Raw genomic sequence first — 27,239 nt, forward strand, 5'->3', positions numbered from 1 at the left:
GCGAAACCAATTTCTTCTTCTTCACCTAGACACGAGTCTGGGCAACGAAAGCCGAGTCCTTCACTTCTGAGCTCAAGTTCATCAAAAAGGCTTGAAACCCAGTAATTGCCTTGAGATCTTGCTGCTGCTGATGGTCGTTGAAATAGTCCGAGGTTTGGTCTTACAGGTGGGTTGGGGACGACGAGTCTTGGGGTCTCTGTTTGGTTATCATAATAGAAGCCATGATTCATTGAATTGGTGCAAGGTTGAAGCAGCCATGGCAGACGCAGAGAGTGGAGAAGATGATGGCGAGGCGTGAGATTGAGTTTGAATCGTTCATCATATGAACAAATTGAGTAAATGAAAAGTGATTAGGAAGAAAATTAGAGGAAGAATTGATGAAATTTGTGAGAGAATCAGCTATCGATCAATCAAAGATCTGCCTGTGGATGTACTTCGAATAGCTGTCTCAAAAGTAATATTAGTCAAACCCCTTTCCTCCGCCAGCAACATACCTTCCCATGTAGCCAAAGCCTCAATATGTGATGCTGAACACACATTTTCAACATGAACAACTATATGGTGACACATTTTCAACATGAACAAAATCTCCTTGTGCATACAATTCTGATCCCACATGCAATTTCTCTCAAACTACTATATCCTCTCTTTCAAGAAAATAAATTTTCTAATATCTTCTTACAAGTTAATCCTTGAATTCCTTTTTTCTCAACTAGATAACCTTCAAAAATTTCTTAAAGACTTCTCCAGAATTTCCAACAATTCAAAAGTGTCATGGAATTAATCTGGGTTATTTCCCACAAATTCCAAATATTTTAAAGGGCGCACACTCTACCTTCCTTAAAATAATCCAACTGTATAAGCGAATGCGGATACTTTTGCCTCCAAGTCTTTTTCTCTATTTTCTAGTGGCCTCGTTACTCGCAACAAGCTCGGTTTGTAAAACCAACTTTCAATGTGTCATGTGGGACATCAGGCACAATCTTTACATTCACTTGTGTATGTTATGAAGTAGTCATCCTTGTTCAATGATGCTATTGAAATTCAAAATAATGAAAGAAAACCTAACCAAAGGCCATCTCCAGTAACAGGGCTAAATATAGTCTAGGACTAAAATTTAGCCCTTCAAAATATTAATTTTTTAAAGAATAATGCAGGGTTAAATTCGTCCATCTCCAGTCATGAATGACTATATTTTAGGACCCTTTATATTTTATTATTTTGAGAAAAACTATGGTACAACATTCATATATTCCAAAACTGCGTATTGTTTAATTTAACTAAACTACGATTTAGAGACAATATTTTTTTAATATATATATATAAACAAAATGAATATAAAACATTTAAAAAGGTTTTAAATAAATAAACAAAAAATAGCTTTTCAATCAATGGTTCTGAACTCCGACGATTATAAACCAATTATATATATATATATATAAACAAAACGAATTTAAAAACATTTAAAAAGGTTATTAAAAGTAAAAATAAAAACCTAACGGCTAGCTAACGTTGTTGAACGCTTTTGATATTGGCTCTTGGATCTGCAGTTGCACGAGATGTTTCGTGCTATTGCCCTTGCGTGATACTTTATCCCATTAGAAAGCACATGCACTAGGCCCACAAAAAAATTTGGCCTAGGCCAAAGCTAGGCTACATTTGGCCTAGTTGGAAGGCTAATAGCAGTTCCAGCGAATCCCCCCATCTCGGTCAAGGGGGGGCCTAGGCCTAAGAAGTAGTTTCCAACTGGCAAATGCAGGCCGGGCAGCTGGTGGGCTCCACAAGCCTGGGCAGGCCCAAAGGCAAGAATCGCCTGAGCTGTTGCATGGGTTTGTTGACGTCAGCAACGAAAAAAATCTATGAAAAAACTAAAATTTTCAAAATTTTTTAAAATAAATACTAAGTCATATTCTTCACTTCCCACACCAAAACTCTATACAAATTTCTCTCATCATATCTCATGTGAATAGTGGTTGCCATGACAATAGGTGGAAACGCCACAAGCCTTTTGCAAGGGCTGCTACTATTCAAGTGAATAGTAATAGTCCTTGCTTTGCCCTTTCCTTTTGCCATGGCAAATGGGTGGAAGTGCTCTAAAGGGTCAAATGTAGCCTTTAAATTTTTTTAGCCCATAGGTGGAGATGAGTTTTGCATTATTTTAAGGCTATATTTGGCCTATGACCATGGCTGGAGATGGCCAAACCTGACCAGAGTTTGGCTGATTTTGGCCCACACCTGATTTTGGCCTAAACCCTGACGCATTATTATATTATTTGGGATCCTGCCATTAGGTGCGTTATTATGCCATTTGGCACCCCGACATTTGATGCGTTATTATAACGTTTGACAACCCGTCATTCGATGTGTTATTATACCATTCGGCACCCCGCCATTCGGCATTTGACACCTTATTATTTGACTCATTATTATGTCATTCGGCACTCCCGACCTTCGGCAAGTTATGGTGACTTTAACTTTGCACTTCGATAGTTTACGTCAGATACTGGGATTGGCATGTATGAAGAACTGGCTTAAAAACTTAGTACTGAGGCACGTGCAAGTTCCGCCCTCCAATATCCTTCTTACATGGGGACTTGGAGGACTGGAGATGGTGCACTATACGACTTGGAAGAAGGCTAAAGTGTTGCTCAGTCAGTGGACTGAAGATTATAAGTCTTTAACTAAGAAGTACCTACTTACTTAAGAACTTGAGGGATTCTTGTTTATACCATATTTGACCAAGTAACTCTAAGCAGGGCAAAGAGTCCCACATTGAAATATTACAAGAAGTGAGGACTCCCCTCACCTATAAAAGGAGACCACTCTCCACTTAGAAAATGGCCATGTCTCTTCTTTCCTTTATCTTTGGGTCCTACCCTTTGTACAATGTAAATACACATTATTATAATGAGAATATACTTCTCTGTGGACGTAACCCATTTATTAAGGGTGAACCACGTATATCTATGTTATGTATATTTATTTACTTTGCTTATGTCATTATCTGTCTAAGGCAATCATTTGCCTCCTCAAGGTATACACTTGCTGAAGGCCCTAGCCTTCACACACCATCCATCACACATCACATCTCTAAGTTGGGCTTAATCTTGATCGTCCAATTTTTAGCATCAATAGAATATTACATGAAGCAAGAACTCCCTCTCACTCATAAAAGGAGACCACTCTCCACTTAGAGAAGGGTCCTCTATGTTCTTCCCCTTATTTTTGGGTCATACCCTTTGTAAATATACATTATTATAATGAGAATATACTTTTCCATGGATGTAACACATTTATTAAAGGTGAACCACGTATATCTGTCTTCTGTATTTTTACTTATTTTCCTTATGTCATTAGGCAATCACTTGCCTTCTTGAGGCCTAAGGCTTCACACACTTACTGAAGGCCTAAGCCTTCACACATCATCCATCACACCTCACCTCTCTAAGTTAGGTTCAATCTTTTTTTTTTTTGGTCAAAAGTTAGGTTCAATCTTAGTCGTCCATTTTTGAGCATCAACAATTCATATCAACAAATTTATCATATTTGGACTCGCGTTCAATAATAGTCGATCTTTCTTTGGATTGAATTTTTTTCATATTATCATACAAAACAAGTTTATCATCTTTAGACTCACGTTGATTAATAGTTCATCTATCATTAAACTACTGAGTTTTTGTTGTATTATCATACACTATTTATTATTTGCATAAAACAAGTTTATCATATTTGAATTCGTGTTAATTAATAGTCAATATTTTCCCAATAATTTATGCTCTCCACAAAAAAATCCTAGCCCCCTTTCTCCCAAAAAACACCTTTAGAGTCTTTTCCACCTTGAGGGGGGAAGAAGCCATTGCTCTTCCCCCCTCTCCTCTATTCTCTTCCTCTCTTCCTCCTTTCACCTCTTCCTCCATTTTCAAAGACAAAGAGTTTTCCCTATTTGTCTTAGTTTTGTTATGATTTTCATCCAACCATTAGTGGCAGCTGCGGCTCAGCGTCGGATCTTCACCTGTATTTCGGCGTCAAATCTCCACCACCATCTTTTTTGCAATTTCTTTATGTTTGGAATAAGTTGCAGAGACTCTTTGGGTTCTCTGTGTAGTTTTCACCTCTCCTTTTGTGAGAGTTTTTCACCTCTCCTTTGTGAGAGCTTTTCATCTCTCCTTGGTGAGAGTTTTATTTGTATTGTTATAGCTTGGTTTTTTCAAGCTTTATCTTTTTATTATTATTCTAAATTTGCAATCTTAGTTGGGATGCATATGCCAGAGTTTCTTCGATCTTGCCTGATTGTTGGTAGAGACATACCTGATTTTCTTAATTTTGATATTAGACGGCTCCGTTATTGTAATGGCCCTTTTGTGGCTAGTTTGTATTGGCCCTTTGTGGCTAGTGACTTTTTTAGCTAAATTATGAATGCAATCATAGAATTTCTAAAAAAAAAAAAAAAGTCAATCTTTCTTTCGATCGAGTTTTTCTTGTATCATTGTACACTAATCACTATTGTATTAGCATGTTTATCATCTTTGGATTCACGTTACCTACTAGCCTACCTATCTCATGGCTGAATTTTTGTTTGAATTTTTGTCATAATATCATACACTATTTTTTATTCATATAAGTTTCCTATTATCTTTCGATTTATGTTATTAATTGCCAATTTTTTTTGAGCTTGATTTTTGCCGTATTATCGTACACTATTTATTATGCGTATCACTAAGTGTACTTTCTCTAGATTCGTGATTAATTTAGAGAGTCGTTATTGACACTCCAAAAAAAATGATATGCACTTTGCACTTAGGCAACAAGAGGGAAAATACTCTTCTCATTCCCTTATAAGTATGAATTCTTACATTCCTGTCAACGACAGTATAACGTGCATAAATATTTTTTTTATTTTTGGTTATTGTATTTTTTATGAATTATTTTTGTCCATATGTTAAATCGTGATTTACTAGAAGGATGAGTATCTTCTTCCAAGAAAAAAGGGCAAGCAATATCCTCATTGAAAATGAATTTGCGTTAATTAATAACCAATCTTTCCGTCGGTTAAATTTATCAATTCGTGTAAAAATTATCTTTATCACATTAAAAAAATAAAAAGGAAAAGATAGAAGAAAAGAAGACAAAAGGGTGAGTGTTTGTTTGTGAGGAGAAAAGAAACGAAGAGAAAGTTGAAAATGGCACTTCACCGGCCTCCCCAAATCCAAAAAGCGTAATGCCTGCCAAAACATAAAAACTACCTTCCCCCAACCAATAAAATTTGCCATTATAGACCAACAAGAACCCACCCTTCTCTTTCCCTCTCCACCTCTCTCTCTTTCTCTCTCTCCCTCTCAAAACCCCATAACAAAAGCAAGACCAACAACCCAGAATAGCTTTTATAAAAGACTGAGAGAGGGGGAGAGAGAGGTGTCTGTGCTTGGCTTTTACCCATTTTCCTGTTCTGCAATGGCGGTGGAAGACAGGTCCTTCCCTTTGTCTCCCACTCTGTGCAGTGACCCAGTTGCCCTTGAGGTACCTTCTCATCATGCTTTTGTGTTTCGAGGGACGTTTTCGTGCATTCACAGACTGAAAGCACTACAATGTAGCTCTTTCTTTCTGTAAAAAGGAGAAAAATCCAACCTTTATTGGTTGGAAAAGGGCAAACAGGATGGAGCCAGGCAAATTTCATATATATAATATTTCTTTTCTCTAAAAAAAAGCTAAAGGCAAAAAATTTCATACCCTCTTATTTATTTTTGTGGGTTATTTTTTTCTTTATGGGATTTTTTTTTTCTATGGAAAGTGAAAGGTTCTTGAAATTCTAGAGGCGGAGGAGCATACGGTTCGTCATCGATCATGGGTATTTGTCACCACACACTCAAATGTCAAGAAGAAGACAGTGGGGGAAGCATGTTGATGACTATGACTTTCATGGTTGTTGGTCATAATGATGTGATGATGAAGTTGTATTGTTATATTTCCCCAAATTTTCCATACACTGAGTTGATTTTATATTAAAAAAAATAGCGGTATAGTTCCTAACTTCTTCTATATGTGACTTGCCCTGTTGTGCTAGTTTCTTTTTTCCATATTAGTCTCTCTTTATTTTACATTTTATTTGCTCAACAATCATATGAAAAATTATTGAATGTCTGTTGCTTGTTGAAGTGAATAAGGGCTTTCATGATGGAAGACTGCCTCTTGAGAATGAAACTGTTCCATTTTGCCTCTAGTAGCCTTAGAAATTACTGCATATGTTTTCATTGACCATTTGAGTTGGTTATCTTTCCTTTTCACTGGTCTATTAACAGATGGGTGGAAGTGGAAAAAGTAGAACCACTTCATTCAATGTGTTGCATAGATGTCTCTGGGCATTTGGGCCTGATTCTTTTACCATTGTGTAGTCTTCCTAAGCTAATAATTAGTTTCTGGCATTTTGTGTTCAACATACGTTGGAAAAGAGGTTAATCGATCGAGCAGGTCCAGCATATATTGTCACTGTATCTCATTCAGCTTGTAAGAGTGTTTTCCTTTTATTCCCACATCAGGAGTATAATCTTATCTTTGAGGTCTGGTGCAGAAAAAATTTCTGAAATCATAAATGCTGAAGTGAAAATCCTCAACATTTTAACTCTTTTTCCCCACTCTATTGGCTCAATGTTGCCCATCCTAGAGGGTGTGGTTATAAGTTGAACGTTTCTTTCTACTGGATAGAAGGGGTAAGCAAATCATGTCAAAATAACAATCAGAATTTTGTTTGTCATTCTCTGTTTTAGTTGCAGTGTCTTCTCTGTTTTGAATCTTGCTTAGCGATTTCAGATTGTCAACTCTGTATAGTGTTGTTTGTTAGTAAAAGAAAATTGTCTTTTGCCTTTGGATTGTGCTAAACTTTGCTGTCTCCCTCATGTCTATTCATTAGACAAAGCAGCTTCAACACTTGGTCCCAACTCTCGAACCAATTCCACTCATGGCATGACTGAACTTTTACCAGAGTCATACTTAAATTCTCTCCTTGTTTGACAGGCAGTTTGCTGAAGGTCATCTGCATATTCTCGATTGCGGATACATTCCGTTGTATCTTTAATTTACTTTCTTTTAGAATGCAGGAATTATCATAATCCTTTTCCAGTTTACCAACTGAAATTGTCTTCTCAGATAATTCAGTATAAAGATTAAGTAGTGAGTCACTTTCTGTGAAGCTTTATGCAATTCACCTCCTAAACATTACTAACATGTTTAGTTTCTGTCTAAGCTTCACCCTTAGAGCATATGATGAACCATTTGCAACTTCTACTCATAAAGGTTATGCATGTACTCTAGTTTACCTACCAAAATCTGTCAGAGTGGTAAGAACTATCACTTTGTGACTTGATATGGAACTTCACAGTCAAGAAATTTATATTTTGTTTTTCCTTCTTAGTCGTTCCTACATTATTTCACGTAGCCATCATCTGTTTGATACATCCATCATCTCACTATGGCTCTATTGTCTTGAAGCCTGGCCTGTAGACTATTGGGATAATTTAGAAAAAGAATGGAGTATAAATGTACTTAGTACGGCCATATGTTTGATTGGGTACGTTTTGTTTGTTTGTTTGATTATTTATAGGGTTGGATACCATTTACATGCATAGGACATACATATTCTCTAGAGAAGGCGGCAAACAAGACAAGATGCCTGACCTTGGCCTGCTTAGGAAGTTGAGATCCTGTAAAGATGGATACAATATGCCTTTGTGAATTGTGGTTATTAGTTCATTAATATCTTTTTGCTAACTAAATAAGCAAGTTACTGCTTTCTGTTTTCTTTCAACCCAATTTGATTTTAAGTGAAATTAGCAGGCTCCGATCAGCCAGCAGCAGGGTCTTTTGCCGGAATTGGTTGATGAAATCAATGGAGCATGTGTTGTTTGTTTGCTTCTTGCATGTTTTGGTGTCTGGATGATGTTCTGGTTTACAACATTTGATATTAAAAAAAAAAAAAAACTATTTTCATGTTCTGGAATTGAGCCGACGAGCCAAAAGGGGGAGGAAGAGGGGTTTTCCAAACACACACACTATTAAGGTGTCATAGGTATTCAAATCTGAGACCATTGCTATGTAATTCAAGGCCTCTATTCACTGAGCTAGATCCCGTTGACATGTAGAAAAAAGGTTAAGATAGGTTAAATCAACTGTTCGATTTCCTTCCATTGTAACCCCAAAAAAAAAAGAAAAAAAGAAAAAACCAAAAACAAAAACCTGATCGCTCAAAAAAAAAAAAAAAAAAAAAAAAACTGGTCTATTATGATTTTTGTTCAGCCCAGCATGTAGGTGTAGCATTGCCATTGGGCCTCAAGATTGGATGTTTTTCAGGTTAGGTTTGGATATTTTTAAGCACAATGATAGAAACGGAGGAGCACCTGTCTGTTGGTGGCCCAACTGCTCACCTACTTAATTAACGTTTTACCCTACAAATCACTTAAAAATTAATATTAGCTTCAATTACAGTTTTTGGGAAGGACTCCTTGCTCTACAGGGGTTGCTTTCAGTTTTAAATCTACAAAAAAGCTCAAGGGTTTTAGACCAAAAAAAAAAAAAAAAAAACTATATTTAGGTTGAATGTTAAGATTAAAAATTCTCTTAAACTTTCCAAACAAAGAACTTTAGCAATATGTGTCCTAGTTTAAGGGTGCAAGTGTGGCTCAATGGGGTATAAGCCCAAGACTTTTATTTGCATATTAGACGTTTCAGGTTTGAATCCCCACAAAGTCTCTATAGTTTGAACAAACTTCAATTTTAGTCTCATAATTTTCTTATTTTTACAATTTTAGTACCACTCGTTAACTTCGTTAAAATTGAAGATAGTAATTTGAAGAAAGATGGGGCAACATGTGCATTCCTCGTGTGTAGACCTTTACCTTTCATGTGTGTTGATTTTATAAGAAAGCATGTCTTAACGAGTGAGTTGAACTTGAAACCCTAATTGGAAAGTAAGGGATTTTCTCGGATAAATTTTTGGTGAATTTGAAATGTCATTTTGAGTACGCTCTCACACATTGCACTTGAAATGTCTAAAATGCCCATGCAACTGTTGTCACATTACATTTTCATTCAATTTTAATTGGATTAGTGAATGTGACTAAAATTGTAAAAGTATGCACACTGCATGACTAAAATTGACTGAACTAGAGTGAAAAATTGCTCAAACTAGAGAAAACAAAAGCGTAAAACAGCCATATATAAATTCTTCCTTTTTACAGTCTACTATTTATTACTTTTTACTATGAAAAGAGGAAACAAACAAAATAAAATATTTGATCATTTTTTACAAAGTTAAAATCACTGCTATTAAAAGAATTATGCTACTCCTGTTGATAAATTCATTCTCATGAAAATAAACTTACTGAATCAAGATCGAAAATATTCTTCCAGACTATTTGTTAGCAATAATATTGCCATATTATGAAAAATGGAATACTAAATCAATTGATTCTCATTTATATGTGTGGTTTAAATCCACTATCTAATAGCATATGTATTTGTTGAAAGAACATTACCTAGATTAAGGTTAGGGATGACATTACTTAGACTAAAAGAGTTCGAGTTAACCCACCAAATCAGAATTAAGCCATGAGTAACGAAAAAATAAACAGATATAACGAAAAAGACCATTACTGTAACACAAAATCTAATTTAAGAACGACAATAACTATTTTTAAAAATTAAGGATGAAAAATATAACTTACAAAGTAATTCAGATTTCATTACTACAATTTAGCCAAATATTTTTACTATAATATTTTCATCAAAGTATACATGAACATGAGTGGAAAAGTTAGAGTAATTTGCGCTCCATTCCAAACCAGCCAAATAAAGATATTATTTGCTGGGGTAGAGCGCATCATGCTGGTAGCACAAAACAATCCAAGCTGACACTACCCCACTTGGCCACCACTAATTACTACTCATTTCCATATTTTAAAACATATTATTATTATTATTATTTCTGTTTTCTTTTTGGCCAGATCTAAATTTGAATTTTTTGGGAGAAAATATCTAAATTTGAATTTTAAACGGTCTAGTAGTTAAGGGCCAGCCAGTGTGTCCAATGATTCAGCTCCTCTCTCTCCTCAGAGCTGGCAAACCCTAATTTTAACCTCACCCACCTCAGCCTCCGGTCAACTAACCCCAATTAGATTTTCCCCCTTTAAAAACCACAAGCCTCAGACCTAAATCTCGTACAACCCAACCCAAAACGAAGGCGTCTTGGTAAACGCCGCCTCTCCTCCTCCTTCTTCTTCCTCCTCAACATCCTTGCATTTCCAAAACCCTATCCCTAACCCTCAGCGAAAATGAGAGAGTGCATTTCAATCCACATCGGTCAAGCCGGTATCCAAGTGGGCAACGCCTGCTGGGAGCTCTACTGCCTCGAGCACGGCATTGGCCCCGATGGCCAGATGCCCAGCGACAAGACCGTCGGCCGCGGCGACGACGCCTTCAACACCTTCTTCTCCGAGACCGGCGCCGGCAAGCACGTCCCTCGCGCCATCTTCGTCGATCTGGAGCCCACCGTCATCGACGAGGTCCGCACCGGCACCTACCGCCAGCTCTTCCACCCCGAGCAGCTCATCTCCGGCAAAGAGGACGCCGCCAACAACTTCGCCCGCGGCCATTACACCATCGGCAAGGAGATCGTCGATCTCTGCCTGGACCGCATCAGAAAGCTCGCTGATAACTGTACCGGGCTTCAGGGGTTCTTGGTCTTCAATGCGGTTGGTGGCGGTACCGGGTCGGGTCTCGGGTCGTTGCTTCTGGAGCGGCTTTCGGTCGATTATGGAAAGAAATCCAAGTTGGGTTTCACTGTGTACCCTTCTCCTCAGGTTTCAACTTCTGTTGTGGAGCCTTACAACAGTGTTCTCTCTACCCATTCTCTGCTTGAGCACACCGATGTGTCTGTGTTGCTCGACAATGAGGCCATCTACGACATCTGCCGGAGGTCTCTTGATATCGAGCGTCCCACGTACACCAATCTCAATCGCCTTGTCTCTCAGGTAATTTATCAAACGCCTTTGGTGCATTAGCTTCTGATTGATTGTATTTTATCAAATACCTTCTGTGCATCGCTACTGATTCTGATTTGTTTGGATTTGACGACTGATGGGTTGTTGATTTTTGTTGCTTTGCAGGTGATTTCTTCTCTGACGGCCTCTTTGAGGTTCGATGGAGCTCTGAATGTGGATGTGACTGAGTTCCAGACCAACCTGGTTCCTTACCCCAGGATCCATTTCATGCTTTCATCTTATGCTCCGGTGATCTCTGCTGAGAAGGCGTATCATGAGCAGCTCTCGGTGGCTGAGATCACCAACAGTGCATTTGAGCCAGCTTCTATGATGGCCAAGTGTGATCCCCGCCATGGCAAGTACATGGCATGCTGTTTGATGTACCGAGGTGATGTGGTGCCCAAGGATGTGAATGCGGCGGTGGCCACCATCAAGACTAAGAGGACAATCCAGTTTGTGGACTGGTGCCCTACTGGGTTCAAATGTGGTATCAATTACCAGCCACCCACTGTTGTTCCGGGCGGTGACCTTGCCAAGGTGCAGAGAGCTGTTTGCATGATCTCCAACTCCACCAGTGTCGCCGAGGTGTTTTCTCGCATTGATCACAAGTTTGACTTGATGTATGCCAAGCGTGCTTTCGTGCATTGGTATGTGGGTGAGGGCATGGAGGAAGGAGAGTTCTCGGAGGCTCGTGAGGATCTTGCTGCTCTGGAGAAGGATTATGAGGAGGTTGGCGCTGAGTCCGCCGAGGGAGATGATGGCGATGAAGGAGATGACTACTGAGAATCTTGAGCTTCATGCCTTTATGTGTTTTGGTATTTCTATGTTTTTGTATTGAATGCTGTTTGTGGCTGGTGTATGTGAGCTATGCATCTTCATAGCACAGACTTCTCTATGTTAAGTATATGGTTTTATTTTCTATGTTAGTTTGGTTTTATTTGCTGCTGCTTCTGCAATCTATCATATATTAATAATGCTTATTGGGTTAAGGTATTCTTAATTTAACTCAGAATAAGAAATTATGTATGGAAAACTAAAGCATCAGTCCTAAACTTGGCCTTTATATTATTCACATAAGGGCAAGAGGATTAGAATCTGAAGCATTAAGTTTTCATTTCGAGTTCTTCCCATGGAGAAAAACTTAGTTGCATATTTTGCTTTTCCGGACCAATAATGCTATGTTGTATGAAAGTGTTTTAGTGTGCTACTTGTTTCATGGAAGCCTTTCTCCTTTCCATGGTGCAATTTGAAGCATTCCATACCAGTGCTTGACTAAAGACACCTAATCCCAAAATGAAATTTTAAAGGCGTCACAATTTTGGTTTTATTTGCTGATCCAATATATCATTATGAAAGGAGAAAGTTAAAAGAACATGGGAAAGAAAAATGAATATGATGAGATCAACTACTTCCTACTAATCAATCTTGTTTTATTTGATGCTACTTTCTTCTAATCACTCTAGTTTTATTTGCTTTTGCTTCTAATCAATTTTGGTTTTAATTGCTGCTGCTGCTTCTAATCAATTTTGGCTTTATTTGCTGCTGCTTCTACAATCCACATAATATTTTTTGTTCCCTATGTTAGCAAACACATGGTAAATCATGAATTGGAATGGTTCTATTATATATATATATATATATATTAGCCTCTTTGCACGTACTTTCACGTCTGCAAGAGACTTTTTTGATAAATATTATTTTAATTTTAAAATTTATTTTCTAATTAGAAAAGATAATGGGTTGTGTTCCATAAAAATAGAATTCATTATCTGATTTTTCTTTTAATTTTAATTTTTTAAATATGAAAAAGTGTGAATTTACCGTATTATCCTTATTTAAGTAATAATTTAAATTCTCAAAGTTTGAATTAATCAAGAGCATTTTATGATATTTTAAATGTTTCACCATTCTCTATTTTTTGCTTTATATATATAGATATATCTATCATTCCATGCAAGTAAACAAGTCATTGGAACTTTGGTAATTCAACCCAAGATAAGAATCATATTTGAAAAGCTAAACAAGGACTGGATATTATTCATTGGGGGAAAAGGGATTGTGACAACATCGAGTTTCATTTACCAACACCAAAATGATGAAAGGATTAGAATCATCGGTTTTTTTATTTTTTTATTTTTATACAAGGCAATCTGAAGCATCCCATCCCAGCGTTAAAACATATACTAAATGAAATCTTAGAGACGTCCAAATTTTTCAACTAGGCGGTTCTCTATTTCAAGTCTCTTCTTCGCCATCAACCCGTACTTTGGAACTAGATGTGTGTCCGGAGTTGCTACAAGTTTGCTCTTGAGAGATGTATTCTCTAGCTTCTTCTCATACAAGCATTTGAAGGGCACAAAACCTCCTTCGTTGTGGCATAGCCAACCATGAGCAGCCCTCAATGCAGCTCCTAGAGAAGCTGAATCTATAAAGGGGAAAATAAGGAAAGAAAGTATAAGTTGCAGTGATCTCTCCAACAAGCAAAGTTCAATCTTGTAAAACAAGGAAAGTATCAAGACCAGCGTCCATTTTGACCTGGGGGATAAACCTTTTTGAGTATCCTAGATTCAGATGCATAGATATTTGATGCAATGCTTACCCGGTCTTTCAACTGTGTAGACCTCACATCCAAAAACACAAGCTGCTATGCCCAGGATGGAGTGATTTACTGACGCACCCCCTGTGGCTATTAATCGTTTTGGAGGAGAAGGCATTCCAAATCTTTCTGCATGACCTCGCATTGACACAAACGGGCCCTCTATTACTGCCCGAACCTGCAAATTTGTAAATTAGTCTTTCTTAGGAAGAGCTCATGTAGGATATCCTTTAACTATATGAACAATTTCCATTTTAATGTACAAACCTCAGAAGCACCATCAAATTCCTTCTCCACTTCATGTTCATTCACGCCCTCCAAAGTTTCACCGTTGAAATTTTCAAGAACATAGCGGTGAAAACCAACTAGAAGCATAAACTAGAGCTTATCATTTGCTGCTTAATTTTATGTTTGAATTTATAAAATTAAATAGAAAAAAAAGGCAGATGGATATCCAAGCATTATAGAAACCCAAATAACATATTCTTAAATAAAAAACAAAAACAAGAAAAGTCTAACATGCAAAGACTTAAAGAAGCAACAACGTATTGTTAAAGCTCCCGGGCAGCACACAATCCTTTGACTATTTACCTCTGCATCAGCCTACTTGATGCCCAAAGCAAATAAATAGATCAGAAACAACTATTTAGGTTAAAACCTTAGTTTATCCCATTACAATGGCTGGAAACTGCCACATGCCATAACAAGTATTGTTGATCGAAAACCAACCCAGAAAAAAGGGCAATTCAACAGGAGATACCAAATATGGACTAACCTCAGTCACTAAGTGAGAAAGAGAATACAAGTATAAATGGAGCAAATAATTAAGAAAAGAATCCAACCTGGAAGTGGGGGAAGAATTTCATGCTCCTTGTAGTAGAAACCCAACTTTCCACCTATAGCACAAACCACAACATGAAATAGAGAACAGATGACAATAATTCCTATAAGAAAGTAGTTAATTATTTATTTCCGTCTGGCTGGAAAGAAAGTAGTTCAGACAAGACACATACTGACCATTTAGAGGTAATGTAGACGAAAGCTGTTGAGCGAATTTTTCCCAACTGCTTTCCGTATAGCGATTGCGAACATCTAAAATGAAGATTGAGGTCATACTAGGAAACTAGAAGATATATCTCAATTAGAACTGTAGGAATATGCATCAACACATGGTTGTACCTTCACGAGTTAGAGACCCATTCTTGTAGCACAACATTACCATGTACCCTTTTGTGTCAACAGGATTAGGGAAAACATGTCCTTCCAATCTAGGTTGAGGATCATCAGTAATCCCAATGACCTGAGCAACAGGTAAAAGTGTGGATGAGAACTAGTGAGAATCCAGAGAAATAGTAGCTGCATAGTATTTTATATGGGAAAAACAATTGGGATTCTGGTCTTGACTCCTGTAACATGCAATATGAAGATTGAACTGAATACCTCTAAAGAAAGGTATCATTGCCCTACACTCTACAAGATAATGCAATTGGCATTTTAATGGATTATTTGGTAAAAACAGGGAGGAGGAGAAGGGAGGAAGGAGGGAGAAAATGTAATGAAATGCTACAAAAAATGAAAACTAAAAACTAAAAGAAATTTCAAATAGTTGTTCTTTTTAAGTTTTTGTTTCATATATTTTCCTTCATTTCCCCATCCTTTCTCCACCCTCTCTTCATTCTCTCCCTCCTTTCTCCCATATGTTTGTCTCTATCTTTAGCTAAGATGATGTAAAGTAACACATCCTCTCTCCACCCTCCCTTCATTTTCCTTCTACATTTTAATTTTTAATTTTTTTAAATTCTATCTATTTTCATATGTTTCATATTCCTGTCTCTCATTTCGCTTCTTTCTCTCACCATTCTCTTAATTGGAAAAAGAGAACAGAAAACAATAACATTAAAAAAGATGACTCTCCGAATTTCTGTTTCAACTTACAGTGTCACTTGTGCCAAGACTGATTGCTAGATCCCCTGGGGTACTTAGGGTTAAACCTGCAGGACCAAAATGCTTCCAGCTCAGAAGTTATTAAAAAGCGGAGGAAAAACAAAAACATATTATTATGAAAGGATAAAATACAACAGCCAATAGCAGAGCTATAAAGGAATAAAAGAGAATTCACCAGTGCATCAGCAACTTAGAAATATTGGCGACATAAATAAGTGATTTAAAAGGATTCACTTATGATTATGAAATAAGAAAATCAGGAACCTGCCACACTGTTGGGGTTGTCTCCTGACCACTGAATAACCAAACAATTCTTGCTGAAGCGAAATCTGAAAAGAGATTTAAAATTTCTTATCTGTTAAAGAAATATTTTTGAAACAGTAAGTTCAACAGTGGGTGCAGATGAAAATTGAGACCACAGTATCCTATTTCTATTCAATACAAAAAAAATTCGCTTTGTTTTCTTCCTTTTTGATAAGTAGACCTTGCATATTACAGGTTAATTTCGAAGAGGGAGAAGTCATATTATGCAGGTTTCTTAGTACCATGCAAATGTTTTGGCAAATAGAAAACACAATAGAGAAAAAAAGATACTACCAATATTTCGAAAAATTATTGGAATGTAGCATATCATAACAGTACAAGAGTTCTTATAAAAAATAAATGAAAACCACTGTGCAAAACAACAGTTATTTATGCCCCTGTTTCAAAGGTCCAAGGTATTTCTCAATAATCCTATCCCTTTAGCCCATTTGGTTCACTTTACTTATTTATTAATTTAGACTTCAATCTATTTCAGACTTACATTGACATTTTTCGTATTGTGGTAGACTGAATTTATTTCAATATCAACACATTACAGTTAAATGTATATTTACCCCCAAAGATTCATATCTACATCTTTGATGTAAACTTAATGCACCAAAATCAATGAAGGATAAAAATTCTAATACATCATATAGATGAGCAAATCAAGAGAATGCTAAAAGACACAAACCCCATTTACCCCCACCCACCCAAACAAACAATACAATATAATTGAAATTAACTGCCACTGACCTGTCCACGAAATAGGGAGCAATGTGGCCAGCAACAGCATGGGCAGGGGCTATCTTTCCAAGTTTTCCCTCTAGACCAGGGGCAGTGGCCTTCAATAAACACGAAGCACCAAGAAAATGAATCAAATTGGAAACAGTGAACTGATTATGAGACACTGAGGATACACTTCATAAAGTGGCGAAGAAATTTAACATGAATCAGATACATGACTAACCAGGAAGAATAACTCGTAAAATACAACAAACCTCTAAAAGTATATTAGACCAGGCCCTTTTCTTTAAATCCATCAAGTTCATCCCTGCACCGTCAGATTCATCAATACAAGCATATTCCCCTATGAGAAGAGACGCCATAAAAGAACTAACAAGGGAGATCCTCTCAGTGTTGTTGTAAGCTTCGGGATGTGTCTCGAATATTTTCTTAATCTGTGGACCTGTGAATCTTTCATAACCACGTGAACCCGTAAGTTGGGATAACTCTAATGCTCCACCAACAGCCTTCTCTAACTCTCTACATTGTGCTGTGGTGCTGCTGTCCATCCATACCGGAGATTCATTTACAGAAAAGGCATCATTGAACTGATCCACTAATGCCTTCTTGGGGTCCAATGATGATAATATCGAAGAACTGCCCTTCCTCCAATAGACACTACCGTGTTGCTGTCCACTACCAGAAACAGCAGCAATTTTCCCAATATCCAAATTTGAGTTGGCAAGTTTATTAAGTACGAGATCTAGAGCTTCCACCCACATCAAGGTGGGTGAAACAATTCTACCATTAATTGAGGGGTCTCGGTAAACTCCATCTTTGGTTTTGTAATCGGGCAAATCAGTGTCAAATTGGACAAGCTCTGTAGTTAAAATGTTGAGATTGGAGTCTAGAACAGTTGCCTTCAGAGACCTTGAAGTAGAATCCAAAATAAATTAATATATAAAAATCAAGTTTTACCCAATTCAGATTACAGAAAATTGATTCCCATATGCAATTTAACTTCTCATGAACAATGATAAACTTGAGAAAACTGAACTAAAAAGATATGAAGAAAGAAAGAATCCTAATTAACGTCACTGTTTGTGGAATTCAACAATACAATGAGAGCCCACAACCATAAACAAGCCAAAGTGTGACCTTGAAGAAGAACCAGAAATACTTTAATAAAGAAAAATCAAGTTTTACCCAATTCCGATTACAGACAATCGATACTCATATGCAATTTAACTTCTCATGGATAATGATAAACTTGAGGAAACTGAACTAAAAAGATGTGAAAAAACAGAGATTCCCATGTAATGCAATAGAACAATGAGAACCCAAAACCAAAATCATACCAAGTTGTCAATTTGTGATGTGGGCAATTCTGATATTCTGAGCAGCATCAAAGAACGAAATCAAACCAGAGAGAAAGAGTGAGGGATTGGTAACTTACTGAGTAGAGCTGTCAAATCCAAGAAAATAAGAATCCTTAGGGAGTGAGAAATCTGCCATTGGAGCAAGCCAAACCAACTCTGATTGATCCTACTCTGGTTTCAACAACGCGACCAGTCCACAGTGAAATTGACGAAAATTGGAAGCCTGCCTTGCTTATTTACCAAAGGTGCTGCTGACGATAGAAACGGAAATTGGTTAGTATAAGATTGTATTGAATTCAAAGAGTGAATTTTGGATAAGAAAGAAAATGGATTTTCATGGATTTGGGAAGGAATTAATGTGAGCGACAAATGGATTTGATTTGCTGACAGAAATCCAGGTAATCAAAACAGTTTGGATGATCACTGAAACGGGATATTAGGAAGAGGATATTGAACGATTATGGCTGAAGTAGTGGGTAAAATAACCACATACTATTTATCATTACCATCCTTTATTTGTGGAACAAAAATTAGAGGAAAGTTTGCCAAAATGTAGTTAAATTATTATTCATCTATCACTTTACTACCTAAATTTATTTCTCAAACAATTTTGTAATCCTCATTTTTACCAATCATTCTATCATCATCTTTGGTATTCATCCCATCCATAAATTATTCATTCATCATCCTTTTACGTAAAAACATATATACTAGCATATTCAGAATCACTCTTACACAAGCTCGACATTGGGGAGTGGTATTTGTGGAGGGATGCTAGTTTGATATGTTGTGCTTATAAATGATAATATTGGAGCCTTCTTGTTCCGATACATAAATTATCAATCAATGAGCAAACCAAGCCAAGAGGTGAGTTTTTTAAGTTTTAGTTTTAGTTTCTCTGTTACCAAGGAAAACACAAGTACAGACTAAGAGCAAGCCCAGCGCTAGGACCAAACCGAGTGAAAGGGCCCCTAGGCCAGCCCGAAGTGGCTCCAGCGCAAGGAAAGAAGCCCAGGCAGCAGGTGGGTCCCACGAGCCCGGGCAGGCCCAAGGGCAACTTCAGCATGGGCTTGAGCCCGAGTTTGCTGACGTCATGGTGACGTCAGCGCACACGGATTTCAAATTTTTTTTACCGTTGGCGCGTGTATTACACGCGCCAACAGTAAAAAAAATTTAACTTCGCGCGCTGACGTCAGCCATGACAGCAACCAACGGTACAACGCCACGTGTCGCGCCAGGAACGCTCCGATGGTTTTTTTTCCAGAAATCCGACGGTCCTCGTTTTTTTTGCTCAAAAAATTGCAAAAAAATTCTGAAAAATTCTGAAATTTTTTAAAAAAAAAACCCAAAAATTCAGTATTTTTTCCCTATAAATACCTAACCATTTTATTTACTTTCCACACAAAATCTTCATACAATTCTTCTCCATCCCCAATATTTTTTACTCTCCACTCACATTATTCACTTTTCTCACCAATTCTCCACACAAACTATTCTCCTTCCAATATTTCTTACTCTTCACTCACATTTTTCACTTCCCACACCAATTCTCCATACAAACTCTTCTCCTTCCAATATTTTTTTTCCTCCACTCACATTTTTCTACTACTTTCCATTTGTAGAAAAAATAAAAAAAAAAACAAATGGCCTCTTCTGTCGAAACCGGGGGTTCGTGGTCAACTCAGGAAGATATTGCGTTGTGTCACTCTTGGGTGAACATTAGTCATGACCCTATCACGGGCAATGAGATGAAGTTCCATCATATGTGGAGCAAAATTCATGGAGAATTTTGTCAAAGATCGGGTTCCATTCGGACCGAAATGGCGTTGTCTAGTAGATGGAAACTTCTGAATAAAGATTTAGGCAAATGGAGAAATGCCTTGACAAAAGCAAAGGAGAACATTCGAAGCGGTCAAAATCTATCCGATGAGGTAAAATATTTATAATACCATTTTCATCAATTTAATGTAACTTTTTATTTTTGGCATATTCTATTTCTTTTTCTTGCATATTTTTTTTTTCTTTTTGCATGTCCAATTTGTCTATATTTTCTTGCATAATTAATTTTATTGTTGCAATTCAAATTAGTTTAATTTTCTTGCATAATATATTTTTTTTTCTTGCACTTTCAATTATTTATTTTTAATAGATCATACAAGCACAAATGTGGTTCGGTGCCATGGGGCAAGGCAAAAAAAGTTTCGTGCATTTCCAATGTTGGGAAGTTGTGAAGGATTGTTCGAGATTTAAAATTATTCTCACCGGTCCTTCGGTTGTGTTGAATGAGACACCACTCCATGATTCACCATCAACCGATTCGCCATTGGACTCCCCAATGGGAACGGAGTCACCACTCCCACGTCCGCCGAGACCGATTGGGAGAAAGGCGGCAAAGTCCAAGAGAGGGGCCACTTCGAACATTGATTGTGTTCAAATATTCGAGCAAATAGCTAAGAACAACTCTCTAAGATTGGAGAGAGACTTGAGGAGAGATGAAGCGGACAAGGCACGATTGGAAGCCTTTGCAATTGAAAAGCAACATGCAAAAGAAAAAGACGACGATGAGAGAGAGATGAAAATCATGGCCATGGATCCGAGCCATATGTCTCCTGAAACAAAGGCCTATTGGAAGCATAAACGAAGGGATGTGATGAGAAGAAAACTTTTCCATGACGACGGACCTAGCAATACGGATTGGCTAAATGATGAAAACCATTAGAATGTATTGTTGTATTTTTTTATAATTGTTGTATTTTATTTAAATTGTTTTATTTAAATTGTTGTATTATCGGAAATCTGAGATTATAATTTTTATTAATGAATATCCGAAAATTTTATCTGGAATAAGACACGTGGCAACCGAGATTCACATCCGAAAATCTTATCCGAAAATTTAATTACAAAAGATTATCAAAATTAATGATTTAAAGTATAAAAAAATAGGAAATAAAGTACAATGAATAGTAATTGCCCTAGACTTTGCCCTTGTGTGTGGAACCACAAATGGCAAGGCTGACACTATTCACGTGAATAGTGTCAGCCCTTACTTGCCCTAACTTGCCCTTGCCTTAGACTTTGCCCTAAGGGGTGGAGTTGCTCTAAAAGCAAAACGGAGTCTGAAAAGCGTAGCTAGAAAAACTCCCCGCGTTACACAATTCACCCTCCTCCAACTCACGCCCCATTGCAGCCAAAAGATCAGCAGCAAAATTGCCTTCACGAAAGATGTGTTAAAAGAAATCTCTTCACAACGGCCCTTCAAGTGTGCAGTATAGCTTCAGCGATAGGAACAAAACATCTACCTTGACTGAGGCAACGAATAATGAATCCAAAAGCAGCCAAGCCATCTTCCTTGACTGAGGCATCAAAGTTAAGTATCCAATGAACAAGTAGTTGATCAAAATACTTTTCTTGCTCAGTTTAACATAAGTCTGCCAAAACTGATTTCCTATTTCTGCTACCAAAAAGATACCAAAACACCCAACTTTAAGTCCAAAATTCAATGTCTTTACCATTGCCAACAATCCAACGAATTCCAAAGAGGAGTAAAGAACGAGCATCCAAAATACCTTTCCAAGAATTAGAAGAATTAGTAGTTTCCCGACAAAAATATGATTACGTAAGTACTTTCTACGAACAATTTTAACCCACCAACTAACATCATCCATCAAAATTTTCCAACCAAGTTTAGCCAAATCCTTTATTAAAGAAAGAAGTAGGCCTGAGGGTCCTCTCAAAATCACTTCAGCTACAAGTCCGTTACACCATGTTGTACATTACTTTATTGTTAGAATTGAAAACACAAACACAAGGCAAAATTGTAGCAATGGTCCCTTGATTAAGACCTGACTTTACTTTTTGTTCCTTATGTTGCAAAATTGTTATGATCGTCCTTTAATTAGATCTTGTGTTGCACAACTAGTCCTTTTACAAACACTAACATTACTTATGCATATTCATTTTACAAAACTGAAATTACTACAAAATTATTTTTAATAAAAGTTGAAGGATATGATGCGTTAGGTGCTTTGCCTGGATGTGAAGTCTTCAAAATGCCAATGTCTGCTTTTTGGTGTTAAATGAAGGTAGAGAATCCTTCAAAACATCAATAATTGCTCCAACATTTAACCACATTTGCTAACTTGGTATCTCTATTTTTGATTTTGTAATCTCGACGACCAAGCCTAAGCCTAAACAAAGGTTTACTGAGATCTGTCCAACAGTCCAAGGCACACAAGTTCTAACAACTCTGCAGCTAAGGGAGCTCCATTGCTCGTAAGGTTAGTAACCTCAATCAGAGTTTTTTAGTTTGTAATTCCTATCATCCCATATGGTTGTTTCCCTTTTCATTATTTTAAAAAAAATTTCCATTGTGTTCTGCCTAAAAAAAGGAAAAAGAAAAACCAAACATAAAAAGATGGCAGAAATAACTTTGAGATTTGGTTAGTTCTATAATGCAACTTGGTCAGTGGTTATGGAGTCGAGCAAAGCGTGGGTTACCCCATTACAATGAAAAAACAAACCTATCCAAGCAGTGTTACACTGGCGAAATCAACTCAAACATCTTTAAGGCACGTTTGCCTATGCATTCTCAATTTTAACGATTACATACCCTACGCTTTCAATTTTTTGCAATCTGGTTCCGTCGTTAACTTCAACATATTTTCCATTAATTGCTTGCATGGCAGGCATGAGTCTCACATATTCGCATATTTCGATATCAGTTGAAGAGTATTTTCGGGTAATTGGTGTCTACCCGGCCATGAAGAGCACATTACACGCATTAATACCAAACCATTTTTTTTTTAAAACAAAAAATAACCTTCAATTGTCATTGAAAAAAGTGAATACCTAGGCTTGCCAGACAAGAAATTAGTGGAAATTTTGACGATGAAATTAACGGCATAACCATATTGTAAAAAATTGAAAAACGTAAGGTATATAATTGTTAAAATTCTGAGTGTAGAGGTAAACACCTTATAGGTAAAAGTTCATAGTACTAACTTAAAGATATATTTTTTTTGGGTTCGAAAATGAATCCCTCAGTTCATTACTTCACATAAAGATTAGAGAAAACACACAACAAGGCCCAAACCACACAAATGTAAACAAAATCCATAAATCAAACCAAGAAAAGGAGGTAAGAGAAATAAAGAGATGCCCAATGGCTTTTATTTATGTGTCTGTTTTTTATATAAAAATTTCCGGGCTCGTGTATAATCCTTGAAACGTTCAATCAAAGTCTGCTTTTTGGTAGGGTGAATATTCTGCTAATTGGCAGTCTCTACTTTTGATTCTGTAATCTTGACGACCAAGCCTAAGCCTAAACCAAAGTTTACTGAGATCTGTCAAACAGTCCAAGGCACACAAAGTTCTAACAACTGAAGCTAAGGGAGCGTCATTGCTCGTAACTTCGTAAGGTCAGTAGACTAAATCACAGTTTTTCAGTTTGTATTTCCTATCATCCCATATTGCTTTGTTTCCCTTCTCAGTTTTCATTTGTGTTTTGCATAAAAAATAAATAAACAGATGGCAGAAATTATTTTGGGAGTTATTGGTCCCGTAATGCAACTTGGTCAGTGGTTATGGAGTCCAGCAAAGCGTGGATTGGGTTACATGGTTCATTACAAGAGAAACACAGAGTCTCTCAACCTTCAAATTGAAGAGCTTAAAGTAAAAAAACATGGTAATCAAAATTTAGTTGATGCGTTTCAACTAAATGGAGAAGAGCCTGAGATTAAAAAGTGGTTTGAAGATGCGAATAAGGCCATAGCAGATGCTGCACAATTAACTGGTGAAGTTGCAGCAAGTAAAAATTGCATTAGCGGGATGTGCCCGGATTTGAGATGGCGTTACAATTTAGGAAAGAAAGCAATGGAGGAGAAAGAAGCAGTAAACAAGCTACTAAAAAAGGGAGATTTTCAAACAATTTCTGTTCAAGTTCCACATCCCATTGAAATTGAGTCCACAATGTCAACTGGTGGTTTTCAAGCATACGGATCAACTAGCAGAGCCATGAATCAAGTCATGACAGCGCTGAAAGATGATAAGGTCACTGTGATTGGGGTCTATGGAATGGGAGGTGTAGGCAAAACAACCATGGTGAAACAGGTTGGTGCACAAGCCCGTAAAGATGGACTCTTTGATCATGTGATTATGGCTGTCTTTAGCCAAAACCCCGACTTGATGAAGATTCAAGGCCAACTTTCAGATATGTTGGGCTTGAAATTGCAGGAGGAAACAGAATTGGGAAGAGCAGGTAGATTGAAGGAGAGGATACTAAGGCGAAGCAAGACCCTTATAATCTTGGATGACATTTGGAATGCATCACAAACTTTGACTAGCATTGGAATTCCCAACGCCATTGAACTGCAAGGATGCAATTCCAAAGTCCTACTCACCACAAGGAGATTGAATGTCTGTCACGTGATGAAGAGCCATGTAAAAGTACGTCTCGATGTCCTATCTGTAGAAGATTCTTGGAACTTGTTTACGAAGGAAGCAGGAAGGTCTTTTGACTCAAGGACTTCCTATGATGTAGCGAGAGAGGTATCTGGGGAATGTGCAGGTCTTCCAATTGCATTGATAGCAGTCGCAAGGGCACTTGGAGATAAAGACTTTGATGAGTGGAAAGAAGCAGCTCGACGACTGGAGATGTCCCAGCCTGCCAACCTTGAAGACGACGGAGATGTGTTCAAATGTATAAAGTTAAGCTATGAGTACTTGAAAGGCGAGGATGCCAAGTCATGCTTCTTGCTTTGCTCCCTATTCGCAGAAGACAGTGATATCGCCATACAAGACTTGTTTAGTTACGGGTTTGGGTATGGATTGTTTCGAGATGGCAATACATTGGAAGGAGCCAGAGCCAAAGCACGTTCAGTGACCAAGTACCTTAAAGCTTCCAGCTTGCTTTTGGACGGGAAAAGCGAAGAATATGTGAGAATGCATGATGTCATACGAGATATGGCCATATTAATTGCATCATCAGAAGAACATGGCCATCGGTTTTTGGTAAAAGCCGGTTGGGAATTAAATGTCTGGCCAAATGATACAGATGAAGGCTGCTCTGCAATCTCGCTAATGGGTAACTGTATAAGAAAGCTTCCTGATGAGTTGGTATGCCCAAAACTCCAAATTTTACTTCTAAATGATAATCGTACAATAGAGGAGATCCCAGAAGCTTTTTTCCAGAGTCTGAACGCATTAAGGGTCTTAGACCTTACCCCAACTTCTATTTCAATACTACCCTCATCGTTCAATTTCCTAATAAACCTCCAAACATTGCATCTAGATGGATGTCGGTACTTAAAGGACATTTCCGTACTCGGAAAACTAAAGAAACTTGAGATCCTCAGTCTGAGATCCTCTGGTTTTAAAAAATTTCCAGAAGAAATAGGAAACTTGGCCAATCTGAGGTTGTTGGATTTGAGTTGGAATTCAAATATGAACATAATTCCATCGAAAGTGATATCTAGGTTGTCTAGGTTAGAGGAACTACTCATGGAAGGTAGTTTTGGAGACTGGGGGGGTAAAGTTGAAGGGGCAGGGGAAAGAATTAATGCTGGCTTCGATGAGTTAACTTGCTTGTCGTACTTAAACATTTTGTCTGTTCGAATTTGTAATGTAGAATGCATTCCTAAAGATGTTGGGTTCCTTCCAAATTGGGAAAAATTCTTCATATGTATCAAGAGGGAATCAGTCCCGATGGCTAATTTTACGCATTCAGATTCAGATTGTCCAAGAGTATTGGTCCTCGATACAACAATCGATACCTTGCCGAGTTGGTTTAAAAGTGTTGTGATCGAGAGAACAGAGAAAATATTTTATAGCGAGTGCAGGGGATTAAATAACTTTCTTGTGGAATATGCCACGGAGAGATTACATGGATTGATTTCTCTTAGTGTCGAACAGTGCAATCACATGCCAAGTTTGATGAATACAACCACAACATTGGTTCCAAATAGACCTGTGTTGGAGAAGTTGGAAGAGTTGTATGTCTATGGGTTGAATGACTTAAAAGAGTTATGTGTTGGTGACTTACCGCATGGATCTCTAGGCAATCTCAAGATATTGCAGGTGACAGGTTGTGAAGCCTTGGAGGGCACACTTCTTCAACCGAATTTGTGGCAGAAACTTCAAAATCTGGAAGTACTTGATATTCAAAGCATGTCTCGTATGGAATATGTGTTTGAGTCTGAAGGGCTAAAACAAGAACATGTTGCTTTTAGAAATTGGAGAGAGATGACATTGGTATATCTTCGAGAACTAAAAAGCATATGGAATGGCCCAGCTCAATATGCAATCTTCCATAATCTTAAGGTTTTGACAGTATATGGGTGTGGGAAATTGAAGACTATTTTCACAACAGACGGATCTCACTGTCTTATGCAACTGGAACTGGAAGAGCTCAATGTATCTAATTGCTATAGTTTGGAGACAATTATTGGAGCAAACGAGGGAACATTAGAGGACAAGATCATTTTTCCGCGACTGAGATGCATATTGTTGCGGAGTCTTCCAGAATTGAAAAGCTTTTATAGTGGTGGAAGTGGTGGTGTTGAGTGCCCTTCATTGGAATACTTGTATGTGCACAAGTGCCATAGCCAATTTTCAGTCTCTGCTTCTGACTTCCATAGCCAGAAGCAAGTCCAAGTAGATACTGGGCCCATTCCGGTGAAAAGGTACGTGTTTTCTTCTTTAATCTCTACTCAATCGAAACAGGGATTTTGCGTGAAGTAATCTGTAATTGTTAAGTTCTTCTAACTCTCCTGTTTAATTCAACTTCTTGCAGAATGTAATTACCAGACTGATTGACAAACGCCCAAGGTATTCTGATCGATCAACTTCTCTAGCTAGTGGCATACTATTATAGGTGCACTCGCAAGTTCGATAAAGACTGCCTATTAGCAACCGAACAAGTGCAAAAAAATATTGAAGTTGATCCGCCAATGTTCCAGACCACACATATCATGGCATTCATATACTTTTGATTTTGTGTATAAGGTATTTTTGGTCAATTACATCTTTGCACTTGTTTGATTTGGATCAATTACGTCTTTGCATGTTTTTGATTTGTGATACAAGTTGTTACTATTGGTACGACTACCATCTAACTATCTTTCACTTTTAAATTAACAAAATTTCAAACATGTATTAGGAGTCATTGATTTCTTTTTTAAAAAAGGACAGAAATTATTATTATTTTAATTAATCAAAGGTCACAAACGATGAGTACCGCTGTATCCCACCGCCACCTAACCTCCCCTG

At 37.4% G+C, this 27,239-nt stretch overlaps 3 protein-coding genes and 1 long non-coding RNA gene across 4 annotated transcripts; 3 read left to right on the plus strand and 1 right to left on the minus strand.

Annotated features, from left to right (window-relative positions):
• The first annotated feature begins 5,179 nt into the window (after positions 1-5,179).
• On the plus strand, positions 5,180-6,027 carry LOC117615321. Its single transcript, XR_004583997.1, has 2 exons — positions 5,180-5,517; positions 5,789-6,027. It is a non-coding gene; the product is annotated as an uncharacterized LOC117615321 (long non-coding RNA).
• Positions 6,028-9,994: 3,967 nt separating this feature from the next.
• LOC117630132 (tubulin alpha chain-like) lies at positions 9,995-12,001 on the plus strand. The gene is made up of 2 exons (XM_034362884.1): positions 9,995-11,018; positions 11,154-12,001. The coding sequence occupies exons 1-2, from the start codon at positions 10,320-10,322 to the stop codon at positions 11,808-11,810; spliced, it is 1,356 nt and encodes a 451-aa protein (XP_034218775.1). The 5' UTR covers positions 9,995-10,319; the 3' UTR covers positions 11,811-12,001.
• A 1,033-nt stretch (positions 12,002-13,034) lies between these two features.
• LOC117630122 (xylulose kinase 2) lies at positions 13,035-18,486 on the minus strand. The gene is made up of 11 exons (XM_034362873.1): positions 18,053-18,486; positions 16,872-17,526; positions 16,627-16,715; positions 15,832-15,896; positions 15,559-15,614; positions 14,803-14,923; positions 14,641-14,715; positions 14,466-14,519; positions 13,891-13,988; positions 13,627-13,801; positions 13,035-13,452 (listed from the first exon to the last, which is right to left on the minus strand). Exons 1-11 carry the CDS (start codon positions 18,109-18,111, stop codon positions 13,223-13,225), a joined length of 1,677 nt encoding a protein of 558 aa, XP_034218764.1. The 5' UTR covers positions 18,112-18,486; the 3' UTR covers positions 13,035-13,222.
• Positions 18,487-23,245: 4,759 nt separating this feature from the next.
• Positions 23,246-26,883, plus strand: LOC117630139 (probable disease resistance protein At4g27220). The gene is made up of 3 exons (XM_034362897.1): positions 23,246-23,392; positions 23,502-26,653; positions 26,764-26,883. Exons 2-3 carry the CDS (start codon positions 23,502-23,504, stop codon positions 26,768-26,770), a joined length of 3,159 nt encoding a protein of 1,052 aa, XP_034218788.1. The 5' UTR covers positions 23,246-23,392; the 3' UTR covers positions 26,771-26,883.
• The last annotated feature ends 356 nt before the right edge of the window (positions 26,884-27,239 follow it).

This window comes from Prunus dulcis, chromosome 1 (assembly GCF_902201215.1).
Source record: "Prunus dulcis chromosome 1, ALMONDv2, whole genome shotgun sequence".
In the NCBI taxonomy this organism is placed as follows: Eukaryota; Viridiplantae; Streptophyta; class Magnoliopsida; order Rosales; family Rosaceae; genus Prunus; species Prunus dulcis.